Raw genomic sequence first — 15,665 nt, 5'->3', positions numbered from 1 at the left:
GAGCAGGCCGCGTCCCCCACCGTCAACGCCAGCAGCAACCAGCTCGCCGCCACGGTCGTCTGCGGCAGTCGTGCAAAGTCTCAGCCAACCGTCTGCGCGCCCAGATTTTGTTTTAAAGTTTAATTTTAAAAAAGATTATTTTTAAGGAGCTTGGAAGAGACACTTTTCGAAATGACTGCTTGTTTCATATTCAGGATGCAAGTACTCCACAGGTGCACATTGTGCCACCATGCGCTGCTGGGGCAAGGGCATGCACTAACTCGAGTTCCTCGGAAGTGCAGGAGCAGCCGGTGGAAGAATGTGTAGCACCGCGGAGCGCGCCCATCATCGGGAGACAGAAGCCGCAGCCACCACGCCAGTCGGAGAGACAGGGACGGCGAAAGCGGCGTACGCGGCCAACCTGCCTCCTCGTCGCCTCTCATGGCATGGCCCAGGGCGCCCAGGGCGAGACCGGCTTTTGGCTTCCAACGTCCTCAAACACGGCCTCTTGCACGCTCTCACCTCAGAGCGCAACTCATTTTTTCCCACAATTTCAAACTTTGAGTATCTGGGATTCTGTGAGCGTTATGAACAAAACTAAACTTCTATTCCCTAATATCGTAACCCATGGTCACCGTTTCCAAGACATGGGCACTCAACACAATTCTACTCGTTGGCACTCCCGCGTGGTCTCCCCTTGGGTCTCCCTGCCTGCCCCTCAGCCGGCTGCGCAGTGACTGCTCAACATTGGGGCCTGCACCGAGTGGCAGCGGGGCGGGGCGGGGTGCCCCGAGGGGTGCCCTTCTTGTCGTGATTAGCCCAGCCCTTCGCGTGAGGGGGGCTCCAATCAAAGATAATGGGCGCGCGGCGTCTCCTTCGACGATTCAATGACAACAGTGTCCTCGTCATGCATCGACCCGAGCCTTTTCACGTCTTTTCTTAGAGCCGAATCGACTCAAGGGTTAATGCTCAACCGAACGCAGCCCCCGAAATCGGTCCGTGCAGTTGAACGCTGCACTTCCCTGCATGCCGCGCCTGTCTTGGCGTAAATTGGGGAGGGGGTGACAACCTCGCCGTCCCTCCCCCTCCCCCGCAGGCTGAGTAAACAAAGCACCAAGCAGGCGACGCGGGGAGAATGACCCCGTCTGTGAACGCGGGCCAGGTTCACAGCCTTAAAATATTCCATGAACTGAGCAGCAATTTACCACAGAACTCAATGTAATTGAACCCTTTGTCCCGAGGAACACTGCGCGACACGACCTCCAGGCGTTGCGCTTCACCCCGGCGGGGCCTCGTGGGCGTGCGTGTGAGCGTACAGCGCGAGCGAGCAGGCATTAGATGTCATTTTGATTGAGCTTTGTATCAGTTTTGATGAATGACGTCTAAAGACCGGCAAATGTCGTCATAAACTTTCGGCATTTCGACTGAAATTCATACGTGTCTGTAAATTTTGGCGAAATACACATTTTTTGGAGTCGTGCAACGGATTATTCGTTACGTGCGTTTGGAGTTTTTCCCATTTTGGAGTTTTTCTCCTTCGCGAGCAACAACTTCTAACGCCAAAATCGTCCACCGCGAGCACTTGGTGTCACTTCCGGCTTGTGGGCTGGCGGGCTGGGCTGCCCGGCACCCAAGGCACGTGCGGCGCGAATGCGAGCGCGTTGGGATGGAAGTTCTAGGTCCAGATCGAAAATGAAAAATCTAGCGCGTCGCGCGTCGCGCAGAGGGAGGGTAGCCCGCCTGGTGGCCGTGCCCGAGGCCTGTCGAGTAGTGGGACGCCCAGACGGTCGCAAAGGCCGAGAAGTCCTGCGGCAGGTCGCTGGCTGAAGCCGTCTGAAGTTTGCCTTCCCCACGGAACGAAGACCTAGAATCTAGAAGCTCGGGGAAGTGGCTGTACTCCGTACTTTCGTGTTCTAAAGTGTGATGGGCGTGAATATCCTGGTGAAGAATCGACCTCAGTGCTCATCGTTTATTAATCGACCGAGAGTTTCCCCCGGGGCCGAACCCTACGCGTACGTCACGAGTCCCAAGGAACTGAGACGGTTCCGCTACAGCGCAGGCTACGCAGGCCGCGCCTGTGGGCAGGCAGCCCATCGCACACCACTGTAGGCTGTGCTGCCGGTGTGGCGGCCACTTCAGCGAACCATTCGGTTTATTCATCCAGTGAAAACCACCGCGACAAATCGACCCGAGGCATAAATCTGGGTGAAAGTCTTCCAGGATGACGGGCTTCAGGAAGGCGCTCTGCTTCGCCTGCTTCTCCCGCCCGCGACACTGTCGGGGAGGGCCCGCCGGACGCGGCGGATGCTCCACTGTAAGAGTCTCTCCAGCTCTCGCTTGCGGCCCGCCGTCTGGACCAGGCCAACCAGGGCCTCTCGGACGAGGAGACGGGGCCGCGTCGCGCTCGCCGTCGGAGGGGGTTGATGTTCGTGGTCGGCTGTCACTCTGAAGAGGAAACCAAGGTTTCTGTAACCAAAATTCTCGAGAAACCGCGAGCCGCCGGTTTTACCCGCCCGCTTCTGGCGTCAGCGCCCTTAGCGCCTGAGAGGTAGGCCACCGGGCGGTCCGCAAAACACCGGTGTGGAGACGCTGGCCTACCCTGCCCCTGTCGCCTCCACAGGGGCGGGGTAGGCCGGCCGGCCTACCTCGCAGGCGCTATGAGGTGCCCGCCGCTGTTTTGTTTCCGGGCAAACCATCATGCATGTGTGATGCGCTTCATTTACCGCTCGTTTTCAGCCTGAGACCGCCGTCCGGTGAACAGTCCTGAAACAAAATGAGGCGGTCAGGGCGAGAATCGAAAATCGGAGAGTGATTAGGATATCGATTGGTGAGCCACGCGCTTCGAGGGTCGACCAAAGCGACGTAGAAGAGTCGGAAGTACGCAGTAGCGGCGTCGCCCTTGGGTTAGGCATTGACCCAGGCCTTGACCTAGGCCGTGACCTAGGCGCGCCGAGTAGGCCAAGCCTAGGCTCTCCTGCTCCTCGAACGAGGCTAGGCTGCAGACTCGCCTGGCACTCCTGACTGCCGCAGCCCCCCATCTGCCGCATCTGCCCCAGCTGCGACTCCATCTGCTCGCAGAGCTGCCTGGCCTCCTCGAGCTGCAGCCAGGCGTCGCGCAGCCGGCCCGCCGTGCTCCTGGTCGCGCTCCTGGACGCCAGCGTCCCGGTGCCCGAGCGCTTGCGGTGCCCGCCCAAGGACGCCACCCTCGCGGCCGACTCGGAACTGGCCGCAAGCAGAGGCTGAAAGCGCAGCCGTGGAGGAGGAACGCTCAGCGCGACGTCCTTCTCTCTCTCTGCAGTTTGTGGCCGTGGCGGCGGTCACATTGCCCTCTCCGTCGACGCGCGGCTAGCAGAGCGACCCCCCTCGCTGTCTCTCTCGCTCGCTCTCACGGCGCGTTGCGCACGCTAGCGCACGCGTGTGAGCGAGACAGAGCGACGAAGGCTGGGTTCGGAGTGAGCCTGGCGGCCTGCTGGCGGCCGCCCCGACAATTAGTGGCATTACTGCATTCTGCGCCGCGCGGCGCCAGTACTCACGCCGCTGCACGACGACCCGGACGCCGAGCTGTCCGACGTCACCTCGCCGGCCTCGCCGCCGCCCTGCACCACGTCGAGCGCGCCTGCCGCCAGGGCCTGCGGCCGCGGGCACGATGCCGACCCGTGCACGTCGCCGGGGACGCGAGGACCGCCAGGTACGCCAGGTACGCGCCCCTCCCCTGCGCAGACGCCGTCGTTCCAGAGAGAGGGCGTGGCCGCGTGGGCGGCGGGCGGCGCCCCCAAGCCCCGCTTACCGTTGCGACGCTGGCGTGCCGGCAGCGCCAGGGACTTGTAGCGGCGCAGGCTCCGCCGCGGGCCCACGGCCACGGCCGCACTCTCGGTGCCGCCGCAGCCCCCCGAGCAGCTGGAGCGCGTGCCGCGGATGACCCCGCCCAGCGCGCCCCACAGTCGCTCGTTCTCGGAGCGGAGCATGGACACTTGGGCCTGCAGCACGAGCACCGAGTCCGACATGGGCTGGCCCATGGGCTGGCCCATGAGGTGGTTCATGGGGTGGGCCAGCGAGCTCGCCCTGTGCTCCAGGCTGTCCAGGCTGGACGGCGCGCTGAGTGGCAGGCTGAGTGGCAGGCTGGCGTCCGAGCCTTGCAGCGGCCGCAGAGGCCGAGCCGCCTGCTGCACCAGGGCCTGGCTGGGGCTGGGAGGGCTGGGGCACCACCACAACTGTGCCGCGCTGCTCGGGCTGCTCGGGCTGCTGTCCGAGGACGCCTCGTCGTTCTTCGGCGGAGGGTGGTCGTGCTTCCGGGGCTGCAGCGCCCTGCCTCGCTCTGCGGGGACGGCGGGGTCGCTCAGGCAGGCCAAGAGGAGGTCGCTGGCCGACTGGCTGGCCGACTCGGGGATCGCTGGGATGGCCTCCATGTCGCCGCCGCACGCCCCCACGGCCTTCGGCGCGCACCTCCCGGACGAGCGGTCGGTGAAATCATCGCCGTCTAGTCGGAGGTCCGCGAGAGAGTCGTCCGACTGGTCGGCGCTGCCCACCAGGAGCCGCAGACCCGCCCCCAGGCCTGTCCCCAGCCCGGCCCCCAGGCCCGCCCCCAGGCCCGCCCCCAGGCCCGCCCCCAGGCCCGCGTCCAGGCCCGCCTCCACCAAGTCCAGCAGCAGCCGCCTCTGGTTCCACGTCAAGCCGCACCACACCGAGGACATGCTGGTGGTGTGCGTCGGGGCGTGCGCCGCGCGGCGGTCGCCCTGGCCGCCGAGGTCGTCCCAGGATGACGGTCCGCTTGTGGCCGGCTGGAATCACGACGGAATCACCGGTGTCACTACGGGGCTCGCCATGGACTGGGCGGGGCCGGGCCGGCGGCTAGCGGGATGCGGAGCCCAGGACGCCGGCATCCCCGGGACTGCCCCCCGGCGGCCCGGGGCCGGAGGGGGCCACCAGCGAGCTCCACAGCTGGACAAGCACGACAAGCAAGGGGCTGCTCAGCAGTGTTGCCACAGACGTAGGCAACGGTGTCCGAAGGGTTGGCCGCCTTCTCAAAAGCCAAGTTCGGGAAGGCTGGTTGACAACCTTAGGTGCACCGTGGGAATTTCTGCCCACTGATGAGGCAACGCTGCCGCGTAGACGTGCTTCCAGCCCCGCCTACCTTGGACACGGACTGCAGCACCCAGGGCAGGAAGGGTGAGGGCGGGAAGGGCGGTGCCACGACCCCAGTGTCGTGCCGAGGACGTCCCGTCGCCGACTCCTGTGTTAGGTGGGCGGGTCGGGCGAGAGCGGTGCTTGTTAGACACAAGATCACTGGGTTCCGATTGATTTTCGGATTTTGAACGCACCCCGTTGGCGGCCTTGGCGGCTCGCAGCTGCTCGCGGAGGCTCTGCGCCTCGGCCAGGGCGGCCAGGGCCTCGGCGTGCTCCTCGGCGCGCTGCTGCTCGTGGCGCCGCTCCCTCCGCTCCAGCTCGGCGCTCTGCTCGCGGCTGCGGCGCACCAGTCGCGCCACCACGGCCAGCGCGCGGGCGTGTTCCGTCTGCAGGGCCTGCAGCTGCACGGACACTCCACTGTAACGCACCGCCACACGGCGCCCCCACCGGCGGCAACCCACCTTCTTCGTGGTCATCGCGGCGTGCTCGACGGCCTGGTTGGCCTCGCGGCGCACCGCGTCCTCCTGCTGCTGTTGGGACCGCTGCTGCAGCGCCGCCATCGCGGCCGTCGCCCGCGCCAGCTCCTCCACCAAGGCCGCCTCGCGCCACCGGGACTCTGCGACCCAGGACCCGGGTCCGTGACGGCCCCTGTTTGATGCTGCACGCTGCATTGCCATTCTCACCGGCAAGCAACGCCTCCGCGTCGTCGGCGCGTCGCTGCTGCTCCGCCAGGGCGGTCCTCGCGCGACTCGCCTCCTCCTCGCGCAGCTGCAGCAGCGCCTGCAGCTCCACCACGACGCGGTCCTTGGCCTCGTTGTCCCTCCGCAGCGCGCCGACCACGTCCTGGGGGTCCTGGGACGTTGGCCGCGCCCTCCAAAAACTTGGCTGCCTGCATGGATGTCTACCTGGCTGCCCACCTGGTGCGCCGGCCGCGGCGACGAGACCATGGAGCTGGCCCCCGAGGAAGACCCACGGCGCTGAACTCCCAGGGAACCGCGATCAAATTAAAGCCTGGCCATTCACGGCCTTCCCCTTGAGAGATCCCCTTGAAAGTACCTGCTCGTCCTGCAGTTCCCTGACGCGCTCACGAAGCTGCTCGCGCTCCTCCTGCATGGCCTCCAGCGCAGAGGCCGCCACGCTCATCATGTCCTGATGCTCCCTCAGCTTTGCGATCAGCCTGTCCTGCTCCTCCTGGAAGTCGCTGTCCAGGAGTTGGCTTGTGCGTCGGCAACAAGGGCACGTGGCTGCCGACCGGGCCGGCTGGGCTGGCTCACCAGGAGCGCCTCCTTGTCGGCGTCCTCGCTGCGGCCCGGCCCTCCGGGGACCGCCGCCCGCTGCAGCCGCTCCAGCCGCGTCTCCAGTTCGTACTTGTCCATCTTCAGGTCCAGGTTCTCCCGCTGCAGCTCGTCCAGCTTCATCTCGTACTCCTTCATGCCCCAGGCGCGGGGCGGTGGCGGCAGCGGCGGCGGCAGCGGCAGGCGCGGGCCTTGTGCGGGCCTCGGCGGCCGATCTGCGGCGAGGGTTCAAGTACTCGGCACTGTGAGGCCATTCCACTGCCGCACTCTGTCTCTCTCGCACTCGTGAAGTGTGCCGTTGGGGCGAGAGGAAGACAGAGCAAGGAGTGGTGTCTGGCTCGCGCTATGTATTGTCCTGTTTGACGCCGGCCTCACCTTTCCGCGCGTCACCGGTGTCCAGGGTGCTGCGGGGTGTGGAGGACGCCGACGACGCCGTCCCCCGAGAGGCGCACATGCTCGTGTTACGGCCCTCAGCCTGGTCGGCCTGGTCCGCGAGCCTCTCGGGGGACTTCCCCGTCGCAGCGGTGGCAGCGGCGCCGTCGTCCCATCGTGTCTCTCGCCCGCCGCCCCCGGCGGACTCAACCAACTCGCCGAACTGCAGCGCGGGCAGTGCACGGCCGGGCCTGTCGCAAACGTCGCAGACTTGGTAGAGCAGCTTCCTCTGCTCAGGTTAGGACGGCGCGGCCGCGACGGAAGCAACAACGGCAGCATGGCACTGCCTGGGCATGCACGCACTGCAAGGCCGCGGGCGGGAGGGGCGGCGCGGAGCCTTCTAGAGATCCGTCCGATCCGGCCCTCTGCGGCCCTTCGCTGGTCTCTCTCGCACCCTCGCGCGACGCCCTGCGCGAGCGAGCGAGACAGAGCGACGAGGGCACCGTTCGCAATCAGCCCGCAGTTAATCCGGCGACGCGGCGACGCGGCAATCGGCGGATGTACAAATCTCGCGAGGGGAGGGGAGGGGGCAATCGCAAAAGTCCGCACTGCGTGCAGCGCATGAGTTGCGCGGGACGCCAGTAGCTGTACTCGAGTTGGCCGCGTGAACCCTAATGGTTGCGCCGCCTCTCACGTCTGCAGTGACGTCTTTCGTCGCGGCCCTGACGTGCCCTGACGCAATCCGTGGCCCGTCGAGCTGAGCAGGTGTCGGCCCGCGGCGCCCCCGCCACAGCCGTGCACAGTTTCTGCTTTGTTCGGAATTTGGCAGTGTACGCGCTTCACTCACTACACAAAGCAAAGCAGGGAGTCACGCACTACTTGTTTGACGGCGGGCGCGAGGCGAGAGGCACGACGACGGTGGTTTTTCCCTTTCCATTTCTATTTCCCCGCCCGACCAACCGACCATCAGCTGGCTGCGGGCGGTCGCTTCCGGTCTGTGGCAAGGCAGCCATTTGTGGAACGCACCCAATGACAATGACAGCAACAACCCAAACAATTTGATTGCCATTGACGCAGGTTATGAAGAGGATTAAGTTCTGCTAGTTGACCTTGTAGTTTTCTTGAAGTAAGTGTTTGTCTGAGAGAAACGCAGTTAACAGGTTTCATTCATTCCCTAGGAAGTTTGTGTTCCGTGTCACTTGCCGTTTCTGATTGCCCACAGGTATTTGTATTTGATGACCATCTGTCAGGGCTTCACAGTTTTTCCTACCTACCGTTTTACCCTTTTCCCTCTGAAGAAAAAATGAGAATACAGTACAAAATGCAGCCTTATTTCGTTCTCTATCCTAGTATCTCGATTTTTCTGTCGGTGTCTTCAGGGCGAATGTATGGAGGTGTCCTTTCCCCTCTGTAATTTGTTTAGTTCTTTTGTTGTCTTGTCAGGTTGTTTCCCTGTTTACAATTTATGTAACCAGTTGTACTTCTTTTTAATTAACTTCAACATCTTTTGTGGGATTATTGTAGTTCTCTTACAAACCCACAACGAACAACTTATCACTTTCTTCCATACCGTTGGCCTAATGAATGTACTGTTTGTTGTTTCCTCAAGGAAATTGGAGCATGCACAATGGAATCAGGAACAGTAACAAGAGTTTTAAAAGATGTACACACGACAATGGATGGCGAACTCAGTCTCATGAGGGGCGACATCTTTCAGGTAAGACACTACTTGTTAATCGCTTTCTTTAAGTGTTCAAATTTACCTGTTTCAATATTTTTACTCAGGTTATTGAAATTATTGACAAATACTGGTGTTATGGGAACTCTTCTGGTCGAATCGGCAAGTTCCCATGTGACCAACTCATTCCGATTGAAACACCTGAAGTGAAAGATAGTGAACAACTATTCCTTGCCATTGCTGACTTCCCTGGGGAACAAGACGGAGACCTTAAGTTCTACAAAGGTAGTTGCTATGTACTATTCTTTCTGTGTTTTCTTCTTCTTTGAAAAAATTAATTTATTCCTGCCAACAATATACATTTGACTTTACATTTCATGATTTAGGTGAGTTCATTATCGGCGAGAATAAATTGGATGAACATTGGTGGCAAGGGAGGATCACACAAAATCGTAGAGGTGTTTTTCCTGATACTTTCACTTGGCACTTAAGTTCAACTTCTCAAAAGGTATGTGGTGCTTATGAATAAATTAATTCAATTGGAATTAAATTTATAGAATCTCGGTTAATGTTCTTGCTCTGTGCAGGTTAAAAAAAAATCAAATGTTATGAATGTAATGGCTCGAGTTAAAATGAGTTTAAAAGCACAGCTGGATGAAGAAATGGACCTTCACATAGGAGATATTGTCACCATCCTTGAAGAAACTGATAAAGGGTGGTATCGGTATGTATTTTGCTTTTGTCTTTTTCAAAGTCCAACTTATACATACTGTAGTTTATTATTTATCAATAAATTTTTTGATTTCTTTCAGGGGTGTGTGTGGAACAAACTCTGGTATTTTCCCAGCTGCCTATGTCACTCTTCTAGAAGACAATGCTGCATCAAGTCTCGATTGCTCAAAAACATATGCTCAGGATAATAGGGAGTATAATGGTGGCGGCTCAAGCTCTAGTAAAATTTCAAAAAACAATTCTGTCAACAACAACATGACTAACAACAATGACCGATATTGCAATATTGAATCAGAATCATCTATGAAAGACCTTATGACATTTTCTCCTGAGAAGGAAGTCAAACCTGTTGTGGAAGAAAAACCTACAAGTATGGTCTCGGAGCTTGAAATTCTGAATGATGATTACTTTAAAGTAAATATGCCATCGTATTACTCTGGAAGTTCTGGTTTAGAAACTGATAACTCCGGATTGCAAACAGAAAGAAGCAGTTCTGGCTCATCATACCTGACAGAATTGGTCAGTGAGCTGGATGATGGTAACATTCAACCTTATGGTATGACACTTTATCCATTCTATGCCCAGTATGCCAATGAGCTTAGTTTCCATGAAAATGAAATAGTTCACCTCATTCGCCATCTAGATGATGAATGGCTTGAAGGTGAAATTGATGGAAGAAAAGGAATTTTCCCTGTGAGCTATGTCAACATTCTTGTAGATTGTGATAGAGGGTGGAAAGGTACCAGTATTGGTTTGGAAGATATTGCCAGTCTATCTTGTCTTTCTCCTCGGTCATATGCCAAAGTCATGTATAGTTTTGATGCACAAATGAATGGCGACCTTTCTGTTAAAGAAGGTGACATTGTGATGGTTATGAAAATTGTTGATCAAGATTGGTGCGAAGTGCGTAATCAGTCAGGAAACACTGGCTTGTGTCCTTCAAACCACCTTGCCCCTCACAATGAATCTGATACAAGCACACTATTTAGATCTTCTAGCTTTACTAGCAATTTGGAGCCACTCTTAGCCAGTAAACCATTGCCCAGGACGTTTGAACCACATGATTTTGCTGTTGAATATAGGAAAAAGCCCAACAAAGTAGAAGATTTAATTTCTAAAAATTTATCCGGGCTTGACATAATTCCTGTCAAAAGAAAATCACCTGTTGGTAGGGGTTTTATAGATTTCAAGGAAGAACTAAGTGAAACAATGAAGAAAGAATCTGATGAGCATAGCAACAACCTTGAGGAGTCTTTTGAAATTGTTGAAGTTGAAGATGGTTGTAAACCACCATCGTATCCTCCTCCACCACCTCCCTCAGAAATGTCAGCAAGTGCCAAAGTCTCCCAAGATGCTCCACTACCACCAGAGATACCCTACAAATCAAAACCAAAGAGTAAGATAATTATTCAATGTAATAAGGCTTGATAGAGTTCTTCAAAGTATAGTTTTGATGATTACAAAATTTTGCAGGTGATGGAGCTGCTTCAGTTGAAACTGCTCCACCAGCTCCTGAACGCCCTCAGCGTCCTCCTCCTCCAGCAAGACGAACTAGTATTGACAGGGCTCCACACCGACCTGCACCACCTGTGCCAATTGCTGGTCAGACACCTGTCCGCAGGAGCTTAAAACGGTTACCAAGACAGACATCAGCTCCTTGTGGTGAGTGTTTGCTTGTCCACCAATTATGTTCATTTGATTTTGTATAAAGTGCTCTTAAAGTTAACAAATTTTAAAATTTGTTTTCTGATTTTTTCTTACAGTATTATCTGATGAAACAAATGATGCTGAGGAAATTCAGGAACTTATAATGAAGAAAGAAAAGCAACTCCAGGTTAGTAAAAATTATTATTATTATTGTTATATTGTGTAATTTTCTTGCCTTCCATGCTTTTTCATGTGTTGTCATTTCCATGCTTTCATGATTTTGGATATATTTGTGAGTAACTTAAATGTTAACATGCTGCACTGGTCTTCCTTAAAGATTCTATTTGTCAGATAAATGAGCCATTAAAATTGTCATCACATAACAATAAAAATTTGCTCCTATCTACAGGAAATGCAGATTGTAAGGGAAGAAATTGAAACTGAACTGGAGCAGAGTGAAGAGAGTTGTCCCCGATCAGAGGAGTTGCAGCAGTGTGGCGCATTGTATGATCGTAAGATGAAAAGACTGAAGATGGATATTCAGCATTATAGAGAAAAATTGGACCTCGCAGAGGCTCATTCATCTACTTCTCAATCAGCAAAACTAAAAACATCTGATAATAATGAAGAGAAACGTAAAAAAATGAAGGAACAGAGACAAAATGTTATTTCGGAACTAGTAATGACAGAGAAGGAATATGTTAGAGATCTTAAAATGACCTACGAAGTTTTTAATTTGCATAATCCTACCATGTTACAAGAAAGGGGGATAAACGTAAAGGCTCTTTTTGGAAATATCTTGGAAGTTATGCAGGCTGCTGAGGAATTCTTAGATTCACTGCAGTTTGCTATGAAAGGGAAGTCTGATGAAAACCAATGTGTAGGACCTGTATTTCTGAAACATGCAGATCTTATCAAAAAGGTTTATAGTGAATACTGTGCAAACCATGAAAATGCTCTAGGTCTTTTAGAAAAGTATAAAACTATACCAGCAGCTCAAGCCGTTTTTGATAAAGCAATGGAGACTTTAAGGTATCAAGTGACTTGCTTCAACGTGGGCTCAGTACTTATCAAGCCTGTCCAAAGACTCTTGAAGTATCCTCTTATGTTAAATGAACTCATTAAATGCACTGAAGATCAACATAAGGACAAGTCAGATTTGCTAAAAGCTGTTCAAGTTTACACCAATATGGCTTCTGACATAAATGAATTCAAACGCAGAAAAGACATAGTATCTAAATATCTAGGAGACGGAACATCAACTCTTGTACGGAAAATGGCGAAACTCAACTATCATTCTGTTGCCAAAAAATCTTCTCGCCTCAGTGCTAAACTGTCATCATCACTTGGGTTGAGCTTGGCTCCCAAAGATGAGTTGTTCCTTGAACAGGAGCGATCATTTCACTCGTTAGAGAAAACACTGCGCATTTTCCTAAGGAACCTGGATGTTCTTTTAAACCACTTGCAGGAAGAAGTGGTAGACCTGTTTCACCTAAGTGAAGCATTGGGAGCATTCTACATGGAGCGTAAAAATGATCAAGATGTAGATGAATTTCGTACAACTCAGCGCCTTATTATGAACAACTATTGGCAGGATTTCAAAACTGTGGTTGAACGTCGAGTGACTACACCTCTCATGTCCCTGCTTGAACTATTTGAAGGCCCATGCATGCTCATTGAGAAGCGCAATGATAAGCTACTAGATTATGACAATTGTCTTGCCAAAGCTGATAAAAATAAAGAAAATAGACAATTACAAGAAGAGCTTTTCAAAAGCAAGACCAATTATGAGGCTCTGAATCATCAGCTTTTAGAAGATTTACCAAAACTGATTGAATCAAGCACTGAAATTCTTGTTGAGTGTTTGTCAGCATTGTTAGCTGCACAAAAATTATTTTCTGGAAAAATAACAAAGCAGTATTTAAATCTCATGGAGGTACCTCTCTTAAAATAACTTTCTTTTAATCTTCTTCCTGATCCACTCATTAAGTTATGTTTTTTGTTTGTTTGTTTGTTTTTTGCTTGTGAAGATTCCATCATTATCCTTGGCTTCTGGAGACGCAATTGAAGCTTTTGCTGTAAAACATTACCTAGTTTGCAATCAGTTGGGGCGTCTCAGTTTCTGCACTAAATCATTTAAAGAATCGGGAGGTAATAATAGGAAATCTCTGAAAACATCGCCCACTCCAGCTAGACAGTTGGGGACAGATGGTCAGAAGGTTGGTTATTGTTGTTAAAAGCCTTTTCTGTACAAAATTTGCACTCTACTGTATTAAACTTTTCTGTTTCAGTTGAGTCAAAGTACTAGTCAACGGGCTTTCCTCCAAAGTAAATATCCTTCAGACAAGCTGTACTGTGTAGTCAAGGATCATGTGGCAGCTGGCCCTTTAGATCTTTCTATTAGCACAGGCCATTTAGTGGCTGTCATAAAAAAACAAGATCCAATGGGAAACTCCACTAGTTGGTTTGTGGACAATGGAGGTAGATAGTCAGCATAATTTTTCAATTGAAAATTCATATATGCTTCATAACAATTAATTTTTGAACTTCTCTTTTTGTTTAGGGGCTCAAGGATTTGTTCGACAGAATTGTCTGGAGCCTGCTCCTGCAGCAAACAGACATTCTTTATCCCCATCTTCAAGCAATAATTCAAGCATCAGCTCTTGTGCCACACCTTCTCCCAACAAATTACGCCCTGACTCAGCCTTAAGCAGAAGGTTTCTATCTTTGATCGATAATATGTTGTTTTGTGTTTTTACTTTTGTTGTACTGATTAAATGCATTATCTTGTGTAGGTCTAGTGATTCAGACCACAGCCCGCGTCAGTCTCTTCCTCCTCGGAAAACATCTGCTAAACAGCCTGCACCTTCCCAAGCAGGGAATTTGCCTCCATCTTATGAGGAAGTGACTGGGACCTCAAACTCTTCTAACTTGTACGATGAAGTGCATTCTGAAACAGTTCACCGCTATGATGAAGTTCCTAATACAGATGTTGATAATACTTATGAACAGATACAAGTATGTACTATGTTTTCCATAAACATTTCTTCCTTCGGCTCCTCGCACGTCCTCATTTATCCACACTCTTTAAGACTGTACAAGATTGGCTGCTTTCTATGTGCATTCATTGTTTGCTTTGTCTACAAAAGTCTATCTGCATCTTGTTCATTGTGAATTTTCCTTCTTTGAATGTTTAAACTCTAGTTCTCTGCTTTCATTGTTTTGCAGACTGTAAATGAAATTGAAACCCCTGATGATCTTGATTCATCATGTGAATCTGAGGTAAGGCTTGTCAATGTGCTTTCAATGTGTTCATCAACATATTATTGTAGTATTCCATTGATGCCTCCTGCTTTCTGTTATCCAACAGATTTTCAATATGATGGTTTAAAAAATTAAATTGTTTTTGCTGTAAATAAACTAAATCATTTTCTCTCTTTCAGTTCTACTACTGTTTGTATGATTTTGATGGAATGGGTAATCAAACTTTGCCTGTGAAATGTGGTCAGGTTGTGAAAGTTTTGAAAATGAAAGATCTGAAAGGAAATGAAGAATGGTGGTATGTTGAAGACAGGTACGAAAATAAGGGCTTTGTGCCTGCGAATTATCTTCACCCGTATGCAGACTCGTAAGTAATGTAGGCTTCAATTGAACATCTTACCAGCACTCATTGTTTTCTTTCCTTATATTGCAATGTTTTTGACAAGTGTAATGTGTTATGTAAGCCTTATCAAACTTTGTTAAGACCTTATCTTTTACAATGTATTTGTACTGTCTACAGTATTTCTTGATGTTTCTAAGAGTTAATTTCTTAGTGTGAAATCAGATTGATATTTATCATTATTTTATTATCAAATCAAGTTGGCGCTTCCAATGAAACTTTATTTCTGTTTCTTTTGACTTGATCTGTAATCAAATTGTACTTCCACTTATTTTTTAAAATTTCATCTTATTCTCTTCTTCTATGGTGTTTTCTTCCAGAGTGTCACTGCTTTTCTCTAATGTGTACTTTTTATAAGACTGATTTATCATATAGTATTTACACTTTGAGGTTTTAAGTGGTCTACTGAGTGTGACTATCCCCAAAGCTCATAGTTGACACATCTATTGTGTATAGTGCCATTGTTATTCTGTACTTATTGTGACGGTGAAAATAATGCCCTGTGCCTTTTTTTAGTCTTCTTTTAGTTTTCTCTAGTCTTTAAAGGAAATTAAAATCAAAATTAGCAACCTGCAAGCAGCACAGGACTTAGTCTAGGGTAGTATGGTCATTATGATCAATTTTGTAGACACTGTATTGATACCGTAATTATGAAATGATTTGATACAGCCAGACCAAAGTTTAATTCTCTTTTCATCTTTTTATGTTCATAATGTTTCTTGAGCATTGTTACTTGTTTTGCTCCATTGTTTTATTATTATTGTTATTTTTGTTGTTGTATTATTATTGTTGTAATTATTGTGATCTGGTGTTTCTTTTTCTTTGCATATTTATCTTGTTGATTGATAACAAATCACTATTAGGTTCACAGGGCAAAGAGGAGAGTTTCCTTCCATTGCAGTGTTTTGATTTGGCCTACATTTGTGTTTGTTCATCATGCATTAAAATGAAAATATTCAGGAGCTAATGACCACATATTTAACTGAGCAATAAAATATTTTTGCCTGATGACGTTTTGTGGAATTTTTCCTTGTCTCATTATTTTCCTCTCAGAAGATCCATGATCCAAATCAGAAACACATTGATGATACAACAGAGGATGCCCCATAAACTGGTGACTTACTTCTGACTGGAGCTTATTCCCAACCTGATGAAATGATGGAAGTGATGTGATAGG

General features: G+C 51.1%; 2 protein-coding genes across 6 annotated transcripts; one reads left to right on the top strand and one right to left on the bottom strand.

Annotated features, from left to right (window-relative positions):
* Positions 1–1,891: 1,891 nt before the first annotated feature.
* LOC117639481 lies at positions 1,892–6,871 on the bottom strand. Of its 2 annotated transcripts, none has more exons than XR_004587369.1 (3): positions 5,111–5,194; positions 2,703–2,742; positions 1,892–2,424 (listed from the first exon to the last, which is right to left on the bottom strand). XR_004587369.1 is itself a non-coding variant. In XM_034375188.1 (3 exons), the coding sequence occupies exons 1-3, from the start codon at positions 6,850–6,852 to the stop codon at positions 2,211–2,213; spliced, it is 333 nt and encodes a 110-aa protein (XP_034231079.1). In that variant the 5' UTR covers positions 6,853–6,871; the 3' UTR covers positions 1,892–2,210. The 2 variants fall into 2 exon arrangements, 1 of the variants encoding a protein (XP_034231079.1); XM_034375188.1 differs by lacking the exon at positions 5,111–5,194 and adding an exon at positions 6,774–6,871.
* Positions 6,872–7,499: 628 nt separating this feature from the next.
* On the top strand, positions 7,500–15,512 carry LOC117639436 (dynamin-binding protein-like). 4 transcript variants are annotated; one of them, XM_034375083.1, is made up of 15 exons: positions 7,500–7,896; positions 8,380–8,487; positions 8,556–8,733; positions 8,835–8,956; positions 9,036–9,172; positions 9,261–10,576; positions 10,654–10,842; positions 10,944–11,014; positions 11,246–12,763; positions 12,858–13,046; positions 13,119–13,308; positions 13,391–13,544; positions 13,623–13,845; positions 14,056–14,109; positions 14,271–15,512. In XM_034375083.1, exons 2-15 carry the CDS (start codon positions 8,398–8,400, stop codon positions 14,457–14,459), a joined length of 4,620 nt encoding a protein of 1,539 aa, XP_034230974.1. In that variant the 5' UTR covers positions 7,500–7,896; positions 8,380–8,397; the 3' UTR covers positions 14,460–15,512. The 4 variants fall into 4 exon arrangements, with proteins under 4 accessions (XP_034230974.1, XP_034230973.1, XP_034230975.1 ...); XM_034375082.1 differs by having other exon boundaries at positions 7,501–7,992; positions 11,237–12,763; XM_034375081.1 differs by having other exon boundaries at positions 7,502–7,896; positions 11,237–12,763.
* Positions 15,513–15,665: the final 153 nt, after the last annotated feature.

The sequence above is a fragment of the Thrips palmi genome, unplaced genomic scaffold (genome assembly GCF_012932325.1).
Source record: "Thrips palmi isolate BJ-2018 unplaced genomic scaffold, TpBJ-2018v1 HiC_scaffold_11, whole genome shotgun sequence".
Lineage (NCBI taxonomy): Eukaryota > Metazoa > Arthropoda > Insecta > Thysanoptera > Thripidae > Thrips > Thrips palmi.
The sequence above is the reverse complement of the archived record's forward strand: the minus strand, read 5'-3'. Positions and strand labels throughout refer to the sequence as shown.

What these genes read in the sequence shown, in the direction of transcription:
- LOC117639436 (XM_034375082.1), top strand. Translation starts at nt 8,398, where the DNA reads ATGGAATCAGGAACAGTAACAAGAGTTTTAAAAGATGTACACACGACA. An exon ending in AGACCTTAAGTTCTACAAAG is followed by an intron (nt 8,734 to 8,834) that starts GTAGTTGCTATG and finishes TTCATGATTTAG; the next exon opens with GTGAGTTCATTATCGGCGAG. An exon ending in ACAGACATCAGCTCCTTGTG is followed by an intron (nt 10,843 to 10,943) that starts GTGAGTGTTTGC and finishes TTTTTCTTACAG; the next exon opens with TATTATCTGATGAAACAAAT.
- LOC117639481 (XM_034375188.1), bottom strand. Translation starts at nt 6,852, where the DNA reads ATGTGCGCCTCTCGGGGGACGGCGTCGTCGGCGTCCTCCACACCCCGC. An exon ending in CACCGGTGACGCGCGGAAAG is followed by an intron (nt 2,743 to 6,773) that starts GTGAGGCCGGCG and finishes ATTTTGTTTCAG; the next exon opens with GACTGTTCACCGGACGGCGG. An exon ending in TCTCAGGCTGAAAACGAGCG is followed by an intron (nt 2,425 to 2,702) that starts GTAAATGAAGCG and finishes TTTCCTCTTCAG; the next exon opens with AGTGACAGCCGACCACGAAC.